The 14,792-nt window shown below is 43.5% G+C and overlaps 1 protein-coding gene across 1 annotated transcript in view; it reads right to left on the bottom strand.

The window, feature by feature from the left end:
• The window catches only part of SPAG16 (sperm associated antigen 16), a 2,683,085-nt gene that overhangs the window by 2,500,695 nt on the left and 167,598 nt on the right, over window positions 1-14,792 (bottom strand). Inside the window, exon 6 of the mRNA XM_069615929.1 lies at window positions 8,866-8,973. Coding sequence (XP_069472030.1) covers window positions 8,866-8,973 — 108 coding nt within the window. The remainder of the gene's footprint in view (window positions 1-8,865; window positions 8,974-14,792) is intronic.

The following is a 14,792-nucleotide window of genomic DNA, read 5'->3' as shown; positions in this document are numbered from 1 at the left end:
AGGGTCACAGGAGCCTGGATACTGATCCAATCTCCCCTGTCTTTTAGCAGGATACTGCAGGAGCTATCCGGAGATTAAAGACGCCATCTCAATACAGTCATCCTCTCCTTCCGGAAGCCCGGAACCTGCGTTCCCTAGCAGCGCTACACAGGGTTTTCTCCCCCAAGAGGGTTTCCCTGGGGGTCTCTGTCTGGTCTAGCCTTTGTGCCGGGGCACAGAGAGGCCACCAAGTGGTAATGAGAATCCAAAGTCTACAGGAACAGTCAGGTGGCTTCCATTATCCGAGCAGTTGTATAACTATATATCGTGAATTTGTTGACATATAGCCTTATCCAGGCAGTAACACTGTTTTGCCCTGGGTACAAAGGGATTCGAAGAGTAATGTTATTACCAGTGCTGAAGGAGGCTAACATTCGTCAATATTGAGCTGCCATTTTGTTTCTATGAGCGCTGACTCTGTTGTGGCTGCTTGGGTCTTACTCTCGATCCTGAAAAGAGCAAGGCATTTCAGAAATGGGATACTGAGGTTATAAGGTGAATGATGCAGTGAGCTCCACTCTGGACTGTAATGGGAATGGGAGCCATATGTTGAAGATTTTGTTTTTTATTGTGTAGTTGTCAAAGAATCATTGAACTAGATCTTATGTGTATTGTTCTATCAGATTGTATTTGATATGTACAATGTGGGTTTTTACTGTTGCATGTAAGCTCAAGGGAAGGGTTTTTAACAATAATTAAGCGTGATCATTGTTGTGTAATGTTTTATGTATTTTGAATCCGAAATAAACATTTGACTGACTGACTATTAACCCTAATCATGGACCATATGAAGAACGGCCATGGAAAACAGAAATTCTTCGGATGAAGTGGAATATAAACAATAGTGTTTCACAAAAGAATGCATAGATGACCAGGTGGACGCTGCACAGATGTACTGCACCGGGACACCCCTTTGAAGAGCTTTCGAAGTTGCCATGCCCCTAGTGGAGGTTCTTTACCTGCCAGTTTATAACATTCACCAATTGCCATAATTATCCATCAGGATAACGTTTTGCTTTGTTACTGCCAGTCCCAATTTGTGGCCGGTATATCCAATGAAAACTTGGTCACTTCATCAAAATTGTGCAAGTCTAGAGTTATAAAAGCTGAGGGCCCTTTTTGGGTCCAGCATGTGAAGCCTTTCTTCCTCCTTACTTGCATGAGGGGGGAGGATAGAAAGATGGCAATGTGATTTTTTGAGACAAATGAAAGTCAGAGGCTACCTTGGGTAGGAATGAAGGTTTGACTGTAAGTGTAACTTTATCTTTATGGAAAACAGTGAGGAGACTTACAAGAGAGAGCCTGCAACTCACTCACCCTGCGGGCTGATGTAATAGGCACTAGTAGGACTGTTTCCAATGTGAGAAGTCTTAGACTGCAAGAATGCAAAAGGAATGCATGTAAGGAATTTTAATACTACATTTTAATCACAAACAGGGACATGGAATGGGACTGGGGTTACATGCTAGTGAGACCCTTCAAAAATTGTACAATGAATGGAATCTTGAAATAAGATACTTCTTCAGAGGAGCACTTAAAAATAGAAAGCACTGCTAGGTATCCTTTTATTGTACCAATCTGAAGACCCAGATTGAATAAATGTAATAGGAAAGAAAGCACCATAGGTGTGCCAAATAGGAATGGATCCACATTCTAATACCTGCACCAGTTACTGAACTTATTCCAACGACACCGGTACAAGGGTTTTGTTGCTGGCCTTCTGGCCGAAAGCAAAATCTCCATTAGGTCGACCGGGATGTCCCAATCCTTATATCTCAACCTCTCAGAAACCATGGGTGAAGGCCGAGTGTCATGACATCCGAATGGAGAACCCGACCTTCCTCTTGCGAGAGAAGATCCTCAATTGGAGGGCAGATGGACATGTCCAGAGCAATTAGGATCATGGATTTCCCAAACTTTCTCAACCTCCGGATCACTTGAGGAATGATGGGGGCTGGAGTAAACGCGTACAGGAGCGGAAATTCCCAGTCCTCTACGTGTCCCCTATAGATCCTCTTGGAGGAAATTCCCTTGAGCAATACGGTTCGCACTTCTGATTCACCTTGGTCGCAAACAGATCCCGTTCAGGGGTTCCCCAGAGGGTGAAGATCTTGTGAAGGACTTCCTGAGCTTATTCCCACTCATGGAAGACTGTGCTCTGCCTGCTCAGAGCGCCCACCGCCGTGTTCTACTCTCCGGCTAGGTGAACTGCTGATAGAGAGATTCCTACTTATATTGCCCAGTACCAGAGCTGCATTGCCTCTCTGCACAGTGGGAGTGACCCTAAACCTCCTCTTTTGTTGAGGTAGTACATGGCCACAGTGTTGTCCGTCATTATCATGACATTCTTTCCCCATACAGAGAACAGAAAGGCCTTCAGCGCTAGTCTGATTGCTCTCAGCTCCAAAAGGTTGATGTGTAGTTTGGACTTCGATGGAGACCAACAACCGTTGATTGTCAGATCGTTGGTGTGGACTCCCCCACCCTGTGATTGAGGCATCCATCACTACCGTTATCTCCGGCCATGGCTGCCAAAAAGATTCTCCCTTGAGAATATGGTCCTTGCAAGCCCACCATAGAAGATCTTGAGCCACTCTGCTCGGAACATGCAGAAGATCTGACATATTCACCGCAACCTGGGACCACCGAGTCCTAAGGGCCCGTTGAAGGAACCTCATTCTCAACCAGGCGTCTGGTACCAGAGAAATTCAGATGCCATGAGACTGAGCAACCTCAGAAAATCTAAGGCCGGTAGATGCTGAGCATTCTGGAATTGTGTTACCATTTACAGAATGTGTTGAGCTCTCATCTTGGGAAGCGAGGCTTTCCCAGAGGAAGTATCCAAGACCACTCTGAGGAACTGGAGTCTTTAGAAAGGTATCGTATGGGACTTCTTGTAATTGAGGGAGAAGCCAAGTCTGTGTAGGAAGTGGCAGGTGTTCCTCAGATGTTCCTTGGCCTGTTCAGGTGAATGCGCCCTGATTAACCAACCATCCAGGTAGGAGTAGACGTGAATCCTCCCCCTCTCCTGTGACTTGCTGCCATTACCACCATCAGTTTGGTGAAAACCCTTGGGGCAGAGGTCAGCCCGAATGGCAGAACTGGAAATTGAAAATGAGAATTGCCAATGGCGAACCTCAGATACTTTCTGTGCTTGAGATGGATTGGCACATGAAAGTAAGCATCCTGAAGATCCAATGATACCAACCAGTCTTGGAGTTGGAGAGCCTGAATGATCTGAGAAAGGGCGACCATCTTGAACTTGTCCTTCCTGAGGAATTTGTTTAAATTTCTTAAATCCAAGATGGGTCTCAATCCTCCGTCCTTCTTGGGAATGAGAAAGTAGAGGGAGTACCAACCCGTATTCCTCTCCGATGCAGGTACATGTTATATTGCACCTTTCTCTAGCAGGATCTAAATCTCCTGCACAAGGAGCGGATCCGGAATGTTGACAGAGTTGGCTCCCGGTGGATGGTCCTGAGGTCTTTTCTGAAAAGGAAGGCAGTAACCTTGTGCTACCGTTTCCAGTGCCCAAGCATCTGAAGTAATGCCCCGCCATTCGTTCAGATGCTGAGAGATCCTGCCCCCCACTGGGATCTTGTGGATCAGGACCTCAGAGTGGCTTAGAGGTGGCTACAGCAGCGGCTAAGGGTACAGTTGCCACTGCTGCGGCTGCCCTAGGCACCCTTTCCTCATCCACCACGAGGGAATCTTTTTTGTCCTCTTTGACTAGCCTGTCCTCTTCCCCTTCCAAATGAGGAATAAAAACGAAAAGGAAAACCCCTCCAGGAAGATGAGCCTGAGTAGGAGTGCTGCTGAGGTTGATGTATGGAGGCGCTAAGTGACTTAGCTGCCACCTTAGAGGTCCGCAGCTTCTCTAGACTCTCATCTGCCTTGCTGCTGAACAACCTCAAGCCATCAAAGGGCATATTGAGGAGCCTGGCCAGCACATCCGGTGCAAACCCAGACTTACTCAGCCAGGCAAACCTGCGTAGCACTGTGCTAGATGCCATGGACCTGCTGATGCTGTCAGCAGTGTCCAGTCCTGACTGAAGACACTCCCCCATTGCCTCCTTTCCATCCTTTAAAATAGCCAGGAAGCTGTCTCGTTCCTCGACTTCCAGAATATGCTGAGCCGCCATGCTAACACAGTCCCACAGGGTGTAGGTAAACCTCAAAAGGGTACAAGTAACATTGGTAGATTTTAAAGCCATACTGCTTGAAGAAAAAATCTTGCAAGCCCACGTATCAATTTTCTTGTCATCCCTATCCGGGGGAATAGAGGGATACGCAGACTGTCTTGTGGATGTAGCTGCTTGGTCCACTAAGCTTTCAGGTGTAGGGTGCTTAGTTAAACAGTCTGGATCAATGGCTGGAGGTCTATATTTTCTGGCAACATGTTTATTTACTGCCGGTCCAGATTCTCGGGTTTCCCACTTGGACATAACCTTCCTTTGAAGAGCTTCATGGAAAGGTAGTACTGGGTCCCTCTAAGGACCCTGGCTCAGAATATCTGTCATGTCATGTCATCTTGTCCGTAGGTAGGAGAGTTCCTGCTCCAGCCCATGAACTCCACAACCCTATTCATAATATTCCTGTATGCTGAATCATAGATTAGGTTAAACTCCAATTCAGGCAAAGTGTCAATGTCACTGGCTGACTGTAAACAGTCATAAAGGTCAGACATCTTCGATTCTGCATCGACCAGTTCCTCAGGAACGTCCTTTGTTCCATTTTTCACCCCAAATGGGGAAGAATCTTCCTCAGAGGATTGCTCTTCCTCATAAAGAGAAATCAGACTTCAGAAGGTCTTTCCTTGGCAAATGGGTATAAACTTTACCCGTGGTTTGAGACCCTGAATGTGATTTTGCTAATGGCGTCGATGACGCAACCGGAATCGACACTGTCTTCGACAGAGGCATCAATGCTGTCAACGCTGGCTTCGACAAAGTCGTCGAAGCAGCCTTAGACAACTGATTCGTCGAGAAAGGTGTCAGCGAAAACTTGAAGACTATTGTCGACGAGGCCCTCCACACTGGTGTCAACGAAACCTTTGACAGTGGTGTCGAAGAAGGTTTGGAACCTGACGCCATTTTGTCCAGCATTGCCCTTGATTTGTGCACCAATATGCTTGTAGACTTGCTCTTTTTGTGAGGTACCGGAGAAGGTTTTCTGGCCGGTACCCTCAACAATTTTTTGCTGAATTTAGAGCATTTAGTATTCTTGGACCTTCCTCTGTCATCCGAAGGATGAGCTGGGGCATGGTCTTAGGGCGACTTCTTCGAGGGGTCGGGCCACATTCTCGAACAATATCTCGCAGATACATAGAATTATCATGGCTCACCGCAAAGAAATCAAACTTTATACATCACGCACAGAATCCTCTACAAATACCACTCCATCTTTAATTGTCAAACAATATGTGAAATATGATACTCGTCTCTGTTCAACCCACTAAACCTTGGAACATCGGGGACATTTCAGATCATAAGACTTGTATGCTTCATCTAATGATGCTAGTTATTACTAACAAATGAAGTCACCTTCTAAATACTAACCAACTGTTAAAGTTATGATTTGTTGTATGTACGTGTGCGCCATGGTGCACGTTGCTCTGCATTATACAAATATCTTTAACACCATTGCAGAACATGTTTGAGTAATTGGAAGAAGTCGATTTGTGTGTATAATTCCTAACAAGAACATTGGCACAGGTCTGTATATAGTGTGTCCATATTAGGTTTTCTGGTTAATAACTATCAGAGCATCCATGAGGTGTTATTGCCAGAATTGTATTCTATTAAAGAGGACAGCTGCAATTGGTAGTGTACACATTTCTGTGTGCACCCCTCTCCTTCTGGAGAATCATATCAACATTAGGTTCCATTTGTGATGTTGGTTTTCATGGTCTATTGATTTCAACTTGATTTACAGATCTCTTTGGTTCACATTTACTGCTTCTACACAGAGCTTATGAGGAGGTGGATTCGTGCCTCAGCCTCATGTACTCGGTTAATAACGCTGATCTCTTTTTTTCATGCCAACGACATTCATACTTATTACTTCAGTAGTTGGGTTACTGGAGATCTGGTCGCTCAATCCTTGTATTGTAAACTAAACCAATAAATTAACACTTTTACCACAGGTGAAGGCAAGAATCGTAAAAGCAAGTCTGAGAACAACTTCTTACCTAGATTTAGATTTGAAAAAAAGCCTTATAAGAGGCGTTTTCAGTGGCATATATTGTTAATGGTTGAGGCTGCAGATCCTCCTCCTAAAAGGGTTTCTTGTTGAACCTTGAATAATTGTTTGCAGGATTGAAGAGGGTTGTAGGGGTTGGCACTGCACCTCTCACATTAGCAAATTGTTAACATACATATTCATGACATGTAATAAAAGTCTGACCGGATGTAGGACATTAGTTTCTAAAAGATAGTTTTGGGTGTTTCTATTTTGTTACCCAAGAAAATTGTGATTATCCTTCAAGGACAATTATACTCAAGTGGTTAATATTTAGCATTAATTAGGTAAAGACTGTACAAATTAAATGCTTCACTCTGCAGTGCAAAAATCGGAATGCTTGAACCCATCAAGTGCTTCGTTATGAGCCAACTCCGACAACACATTACCACAAACAACCTCCTCAAGTCATTACAGTCTGGCTTTCGATCCAGTCACAGCACCGGGCCTGCATCCTCAAAGACCTCCACAACATCACTGACAAAGGACACCATCCTCCTCGCACTCCTGTACCTCTGTGCAGCCTTTTACACCATCGACCACATCATTCTCCTAAACCTCCTACCCCACAGGATGAAACTCTAAAGCTCACGATTGGTTCACCTTATTCCTCATCGACAGATCACACGTTGTCTATGTGCCCCCTTATCTATCCAGCTTCCACCCGAGTCTAGTATGGGATACCCAAAGGATCCTCCACGTCTCCCCTCCGATTTAACCCAAGCTTGAATCCCTCAGACAGACCCTTAACAAACACAACATCCATTTCCGCCAATATGCACACGACACACAAATATACTTCCAGATCACATCCCTCTCATATCGCCACACCCGTAAAATATGCCTCTGCCCAATCACCACATGGATGGGTACCTACTTCCTCAAACTCAATCTTTTCAAAACAAAATACCACCTCATCTGCCACCCAAGCACAAACTCAACCTCACACCTTGGATCAAAGAACTTACTACGGACTACCCACACATACCCCTCTGCACACCTGTCAAATCCCTAGGCTTCACAATCCACATTTACCTTCCTTGCACACACCACATAGCAGCTGCCATTAGGATATGGGACCTACAACTACATCTCCTCCGCAAGATAAGATGCATCCTTCCCCCTGACAACTTACTCAACACTCTCGAAGCACTAGTTCCATTCAAGATGGACTATAGAAATGCTCTCCTCACTGGGCTCCCAAAATGCACCCTTGCCCTCTTGTAAGCCATACACAACGCAGGAACAACACTCATCCTGCACATACCCAAACAATCACACATGACCCCCAGCTCTCGCACAGCTCCACTGGCACTCCAAAAAATTGCCTTCAAAGGACTCTGCATTGCATACACGCCATCCAGCTCAGAACCCCATCCAACAAACTAAAACCCATCACCTACACAAACACCAGACAAGCTATTCCAAATCTCCTGCTCATTCCACAAAAAATAAATAATAATAATAATAATAATAATAATAATAATAATATGCACACAAAAATAAGCATTCACCCAGAGCCTGGAACACCTTACCACTTCAGATCGACACAGCACCCTCCATCACCACTTCCGAAAAAGCCCGAAAACAGCTCTTAGCCTACAACTTAACCCAGTCACACCACCTCTCGCCCATTGCCTTTCTATTGTGTCTCTGTTTCACCTTCCCACTCTTGAAAGTTTGAACCTTTTAAAGGTGCTCCGAGACTGTGTGGGTAGAGCCAGTGATAAATAAAAATTAAAATAAAATAAAACCACTGCAGTGATGGCTTTAGCAGTGCCATTTGCATCAGTTTAGATGTTTTACATCAGCCCTGATACACAATTTTCCCTTCTCAATGGCACCGATGAAAGTTCACATGCTCGAAAAATCTGCAAAACTATGTCTAAGCTGTGCCTTCATTACAAGGAAGGTGATTTTGAGGGGATGCTGCTATTCTGAAGAGATGCATCTTTAGAAGAGAACATGGCTTTGGATCCTATGCAGTGAGCGATCAGAAACAGGATTTGTTCAGGTGTAAAGGCGTACCCATGAACTTCCAGTGATTGCACCATCCAGTACAACATTGAAATTTGGCTCAGCTGTGTTTGGCATTTGATGGTCCCGTACACACTCAACGTGTAATGAATAGCTCTGTGGGACATGCCCATCTTCATCTGTTGCCTCGTGCCTTCCCCCGATCTGGAACTTCTAAACCAACCAAATGAAGCTGAAGTTGCGCAGGTCCTCAATTGAAGGAATTACATGTTTTCAATAATCTTGTAAGCTACATAAAGTGGGCAAACACACTGAGAAACTCTCAAAAGAAAACCAAAAGCACAGAAGAATGAAAACAAATAGTATAGGCATTTCTGTGGACGAAAATTGGCAAAATGTGATCTTGAAGACACATAATAATTGGACATACATATAGAGCTCAACGTGGTATTGTCACATCTTGCATGGACCTTCTGAACTATAAAATGTTTTCAATCTTCATCTCACCAGACTAATCAAATATAGGTAGCTTGCAATGGGATGCCCTTATAGGAACCTATCCCAGTATGCTTGCAAGCATCTCAACACCCTTCCAAGAAACGTTCTTACCTTTTGATGTCATTGATGAGCTTGTTCTTCTCCTGTGCGACCCGCTTGTGGTGCATTCGGTGAAAGTTGCGCTCTTTCTGAAGCTTTAGCATGGCCTCCTTTGCTTTGCTGTCAAAAAGGGAAACACACATGAGCATTTTGTACAACAGGACAACACTCGTCTAATCAGGGTTTGAGGGACTCCTTTGCTAATGGGCTGTGAAATATTTTACCATACATATTCATTGTGAATTACTTTTGCTTAAATGGGCATCAAGGAATAGCCCTGTGAAGTGGCGCCCTGTCTCAAACCATGCAACAGAAGTATCATATCAATAGCTTGCCTCATATTTAGACACTATTGATTTCAGGAATATTAGTAAAAGTAAAATGTTTTTTTTCGCCGAATGTCAATTTGCCCTATTTCTTTTGACCGATTTTGCTGCTTTTTTTTTTTTTTTTTTACCACAAACAGCGGGAGACCCTGCACACCCACTCCCCTTCAATCCTCCATTTCTTTTATACCATACCCCAACTTACCTTCTACATGTTGGTGGTAAAAAATTTGTCAAAAATAAATTTGGTGAAATTGGTGTTCGGCAAATGTGGGTAATAACCCTAATGTTATATCTGCTATGCAGTTAAAAAAAAAATGCAAATAAAATTGCTGTGGAGTAGGCTTCCTTCAGAGGTGGTACTTTAAACATCACGCAAGGTTTTTAAGACCAGGCTGGCAGACAGATTTCTTTTTGTTATTTTGAACATGTTTTATTGGACATCTCATTGATACAGAAATAAAAGCTATTGGGCCACAGTGTTACTTTTCGCAGGATCGCTGCGTCATTTTATGATAGAATTTGATAAAAGCCTGAAGCCTTGGACCACTGTTGCATAGTTACAAACCTAGATATCCCAAAGACAATGATAGCAGGTTGAGACGGTGTTTGTATAGAACCTGCTGCCGAAGTTCTGATGTTTTATACTGATGTAGTAAGCTGCTGCCACATGATATGTGGTAGGTTATCTATATATAATATGCAGAGATTTCTAATCGCAGACCCAGGGATCGAACCTGTGATGCTCCACGTTGTCTTGCTTCCAAGACAAGCACGTTCCCCTGAGCTATCGTCTCAATGACTCTCCCTACTGTTATTCCACGTACTCTCAAAAAAAAAAAAAAAAGTAGCAGTCAGCATTGCTGGAAGTCAACGCTTATTTTTAGTGTATATTCATTTTATTGTATTGAGAAGGGCGGCAAGCACGAGCATTACAGTAATGAAGCAAATTCCTATGCAGGGTACTTTACAAAAAGTATACATAATAGTCAAGCAGTCTGGTGGCCAGGTGGAGCTGGGGGGCTAGGGGGATGACATTGGAACCATGGAATCGGGAGGGCACAGACTAATAAAGTACGTGCATTAGATATAGTTAAGGATATTATTTACAACAAAGGGCTGCTACGTGGATTTGTGCAAAATGCACGAAGCCTCCTCAGCTGACTTCTGAACAGTGGTCGAAGTGTACGAAAAGAAGTAGTGGAACTATGTTCCCTGCTGGCCTGAACCCACTCCCCACAAACCCCATCTCCACGACACCCCCCACACACAATACACACCACTAAACACATGCACCTGCTGTTTAAGGGAACGTTCAGTTCAGTGCACTGAAAGTGCAAGTTTCAGCTTCTTCCTACACTTTTATTTTAAAACTAAACCATTCCGGAATGGTTTCTTTTTAAAATAAAAGTATAGAAACAGTAAAACTTAATTTTAAAAAGTAGAGGAGCAGCGCTCCAACCGCTCCCTCTTACTTCGGCCACTGCTTCTGAAGCCCCAACCCTGGACTGAAAGAATGTTTTGCTGCAACTTTGAGAGCCGGAAGTAGGCTAGGTTTTTAACTTCCAGGAGCAGGGCATTCCAGTGGTGTGGTGATGTGCCAGAAGGGTGAAGAAGTTGAAAAGGGATACAGAGGCAAAGTGGTCTCCCAAAGGGATTTCACGTAGTTCCAAATGCAGGGCTTCAAAATCAAAAAGTTTCCCCAAATTTTCTAGCAAATTATGCCAACCTTGAAAATTCAGGGGGAAATTACGAATCTATGTCTGGTTACTCGTATCACTTGAGTTTTAGAAACGAGCCGTGACGTGCCCTCGTGCTGCTATACCGCCCAGGCACTCTAGTGAAATAACACATAGGGGAAGTGTAGACGCCGTGCAGGGTGCGATGAACAGTCAGACTGAACAATCCAAAAGGTTGTAACCTGGCCACTGTGGTAGTGCTGTTTTGCAGCTGGAGTGAGAGGATCAGGGAGAAAAGGATAGGTGGGAGGGGAGGATTGGTGGTGCATTGGGAGCAGAGAGGAAATTGACATTATTCTTGGTAGACTTAAATATGAGACAGCCAAGTTCCATTTAGTGGTGGATGGCAGAGAGACAGGTATATAGGACTTTACGTCAGGGGGTAATTGATGCGAAGAAGGGGACAATTTGAGGGCTGTCTGCAAACTGGTGATGGGAGAATCCATTGGAAGTGGAAAGTGTGCCAAGAGAGGGTGCAGACAGTGTAGAGGACCTGATACCTATAGATTGCTCAAACATTACAGCAGCAAGTGTGTAACTCCCCCACAACCAAAAACAAACAACAACAAAAAAAAAATTACATACACTCCCCTTAGAAATAAGCCAGAGAACATCTAAAACCTGGCTTGGTTTCAAGGGAAGTAATGAACTAATGATTTACTGTCTGCAAAAAAAAGTAACATGGTGGAATGTGCAGTTAGACCCCACCAGGCTGGCAGGGGCAGGCAGCACAGGGGACTTAGGTGCACTCTCACCAGCACTTTGTTCAACCGTTCCAGCCAAGCGATTTCAAATGCTTGCACTACTATCAAACTATCAAGGACACACAATCTCTCGATTTAGTCGTAGCTGAAATGCTTTCTGCAGATACTGGATTTGTCGATACATTTGAGGTTTTGAATGAATGCTTAGCCTGTGAAACCGGAGGGTGCGTGCATTAAATAGACAACCCGATTAAAGTCCCATCCTTATAGGGAGAGAGTGTGCAAAAGAATAAATATTCTATTTTCTAGGGGGATTCACTATAGCCTGTGAAGATCCATCTAGCTATGAGTTACACTGAAACATATCCCAGGCTCTTTAAGTCCTCCAAAGTAGACACCCTTAGATATTGTTGTGTGTCCTTAGCAGTACAGAAGCAATCGCAAGGATGCCAGATATAAATTGAAAAGAGCTAAGGGACAAGATTTAGCATGGGGAAATACAGCAGGAAACGCAGACCGTGGCAAATTTGCAATCACTACTGTTTGCGAGTTTTAGGCCAAGAAATTGTAAATTGTGAACCAGTCTAGTACCACAGCTTTGCATCACTAGAAATATTTGAAGGGATGTAAAAGTACTCTGAGTGCAATCATGTTAAGAGCCACTGAGTATGCCTTCCTCCAGCACACAGTTTCAGCCATCACATATGCAGAGCATATCTGCCTCAGTGCTTCATCCTGGTCGAAGTTACTTTGTTCAAAGAACTTACATGTTTACATTCCAGCACAAAGCTCTGTTACTTCAGCAAGGAAAGAGAAACCAGCAGCAACGAAGGAAGAGGCTCAAAACGTCAGGCCATTAGGATGCCTTCTTTAAAAATGGATTCAAATAACAGATTTCCAAAAAATCCGGAAAAATCTATTAAAAAGAAAAATGTCTTCTCAAGAACAAGTAGAAACAAGATTGAATAAATGGTGCTGGAAATACTGGATCAGATTCTGGCATATGAAGGAAAGTTCGACTTAAAGGACTTGTCTTTTTTATTAGGTAACCTAATGATAGGACTGTACACTTGGGCTAACTTTGAAACTATGGTGGTTTTGCAGGCACACAGCTGCCATCGTTTTAACCCATATATGACTTTGCACTTTCCAGTGGACGTTCTTCTATAAAACAGCTGATCAACCAAGCAATAACTCAATTAGCAATTGCTGAACTAATTTTGATTATGGAAGAGGTGAGATGGCATATGTCCTTGGGGAGCTGCACCAGAACATTCATGCAATTCCAGAAAGCTTCCATGATGAGCAACTATAGTGTTTGGTTTTTCCCTATATCTGATCTGGTTTGCATGTGTGTGAAAAACTCATGTGTCATGAGGCTCCTTTGCAGGGGCCAACACACAGCCATCGGGTGCCTGTTTACAAAACTCTACTGTTATAAATCTTTGACACCTCGCCAGATAGTAGATTTGTGAAGGTCAGATGCTCAATGCAGAGGTGCACGTGCCCAGCTCGACTCTAGCTTACAAGGCTTTTCTTCTGATGAAGATCCTTCCATGTCAATAATGTCATGTCACATTGTGAATCGCTTTTGACCGGGTCAGAGGTTAACAGAGATAAGCAGCGTCAATCAATGCCAAAGATATTGACAATTCAATCAGGCACCTGGGGAGTCAAGCCTTACTCTGGAAGCTCAGAGACCCTCAAATTGTCACATGAAAAGGAAAGGTAAGTCTTGTTTCCATTCAAGAACAAATCCAATAACAAAATCTCCTTGAATGACACATTATCTATATTCCGTCCCCAGTAGGGAATCCAAACAAAGAGGCCAAGAAATAAGTTAACTGAGTCCAAATATGTAAAAAGTATGGTGACAGGAAGATCTATCAATTAACAGTATATATGAGTCGAATCACACAGTGCTTCAGACATGTTCACGGCAGTCAAAGCACAGGAAAAGGATGAGTAAGTGGGTGACTTTGTATGCTCTCCGTGGGTACTTGGCTTATGTGGGGTCACCCTCTCGTTACGTGTTTGGCATTCCATTTGTGGCAAGGCCTGCAATGATGAGCACCATCTTTTTGCATGCATTCCATATGCACACGTGACTCTCTGATGTGTCACATCACACGTTTCCAGAACCTTAGTAACTCACTTGGTTTGCTTAACCACATGAAGCGGATGAAGGTGTAGCACAAACCATTTGCATGGTATCTGGACTTTCCATCGAAAATAAATTCATCAAATTAATTTCCATTGAATTTTATTCATTGAAAATACTTTCCATCGAAATGCATTTTCATTTAATAAAATTCGATGGATTCTGATGGATTATAAGGCTTAGGGTTAAGCTTAGGGCAAGGATTAGAAATAGGGTTAAGGTTAGGGCAAGGGTTAGGGGGGTGCCCTTTGAGGTTTGGGTACCCCCCACCCCCACTGCCAAAATACTTGGAAGTTTTCAGCACTGCACAGCTCCATGTATGTGTAAAGTAAATGCATGGAAATGCTATCTTTTACATTTAAAAGTACATATCCATTGAAACGTGTCCATTCCTATATTTCATGGACAAGTTTCGTAAAAGATAGCAATTTGATGCATTTCCCTCGATGGATTTCCTTTTCGATTAAATGTTTTCGTTGAAAAGACCATAAATCCATTTGCACTGCTTGGACGACTCACCAGATAAGAACAGACACGTTGGAGAAGCCCCTAATTAAAAATAATTGCTATTGCTATATATTTTGCCTATAAATTAGAACAAAAAATGTGCTAGTTTCTGACAAGGATTTACAGGTTTCGTAAATTGCTTTATTAATATAACTGGGCAGGGCTCTCAAAATCTGCTAGCCCATCCGCATTGATGAGGAGGCTTTATGAAGGGTGAGTACCATTGGAGGTACTCAACCTTGCTGGTGAGTATAGGTGTGAGGAATGGCCATCTGGAAACGGCGCAAAGTCATGGATTTTTGTTATTTGTAATGCATGAAATGATGCACGTAATTCCTTCACCAAAGAGGTAATCTGCTAACCATAGCCCCCTTTTTCACAAATCCATGCCAAAAACATAGTGCCGTTGTGTCCTGCTGCATCAGTAGCCTGATCTGCAACACTTGTTCTGCTTGTGGCAGGGAGCAGGTTCAAAGGTCACAAGCTGTCCACTTGACCATGT

This window comes from Ambystoma mexicanum, chromosome 9 (genome assembly GCF_040938575.1).
Source record: "Ambystoma mexicanum isolate Mex_15411 chromosome 9, UKY_AmexF1_1, whole genome shotgun sequence".
NCBI classification, from domain to species: domain Eukaryota; kingdom Metazoa; phylum Chordata; class Amphibia; order Caudata; family Ambystomatidae; genus Ambystoma; species Ambystoma mexicanum.
Note: the sequence above shows the minus strand (reverse complement) of the source record. Positions and strands in the feature narration are given on the sequence as shown.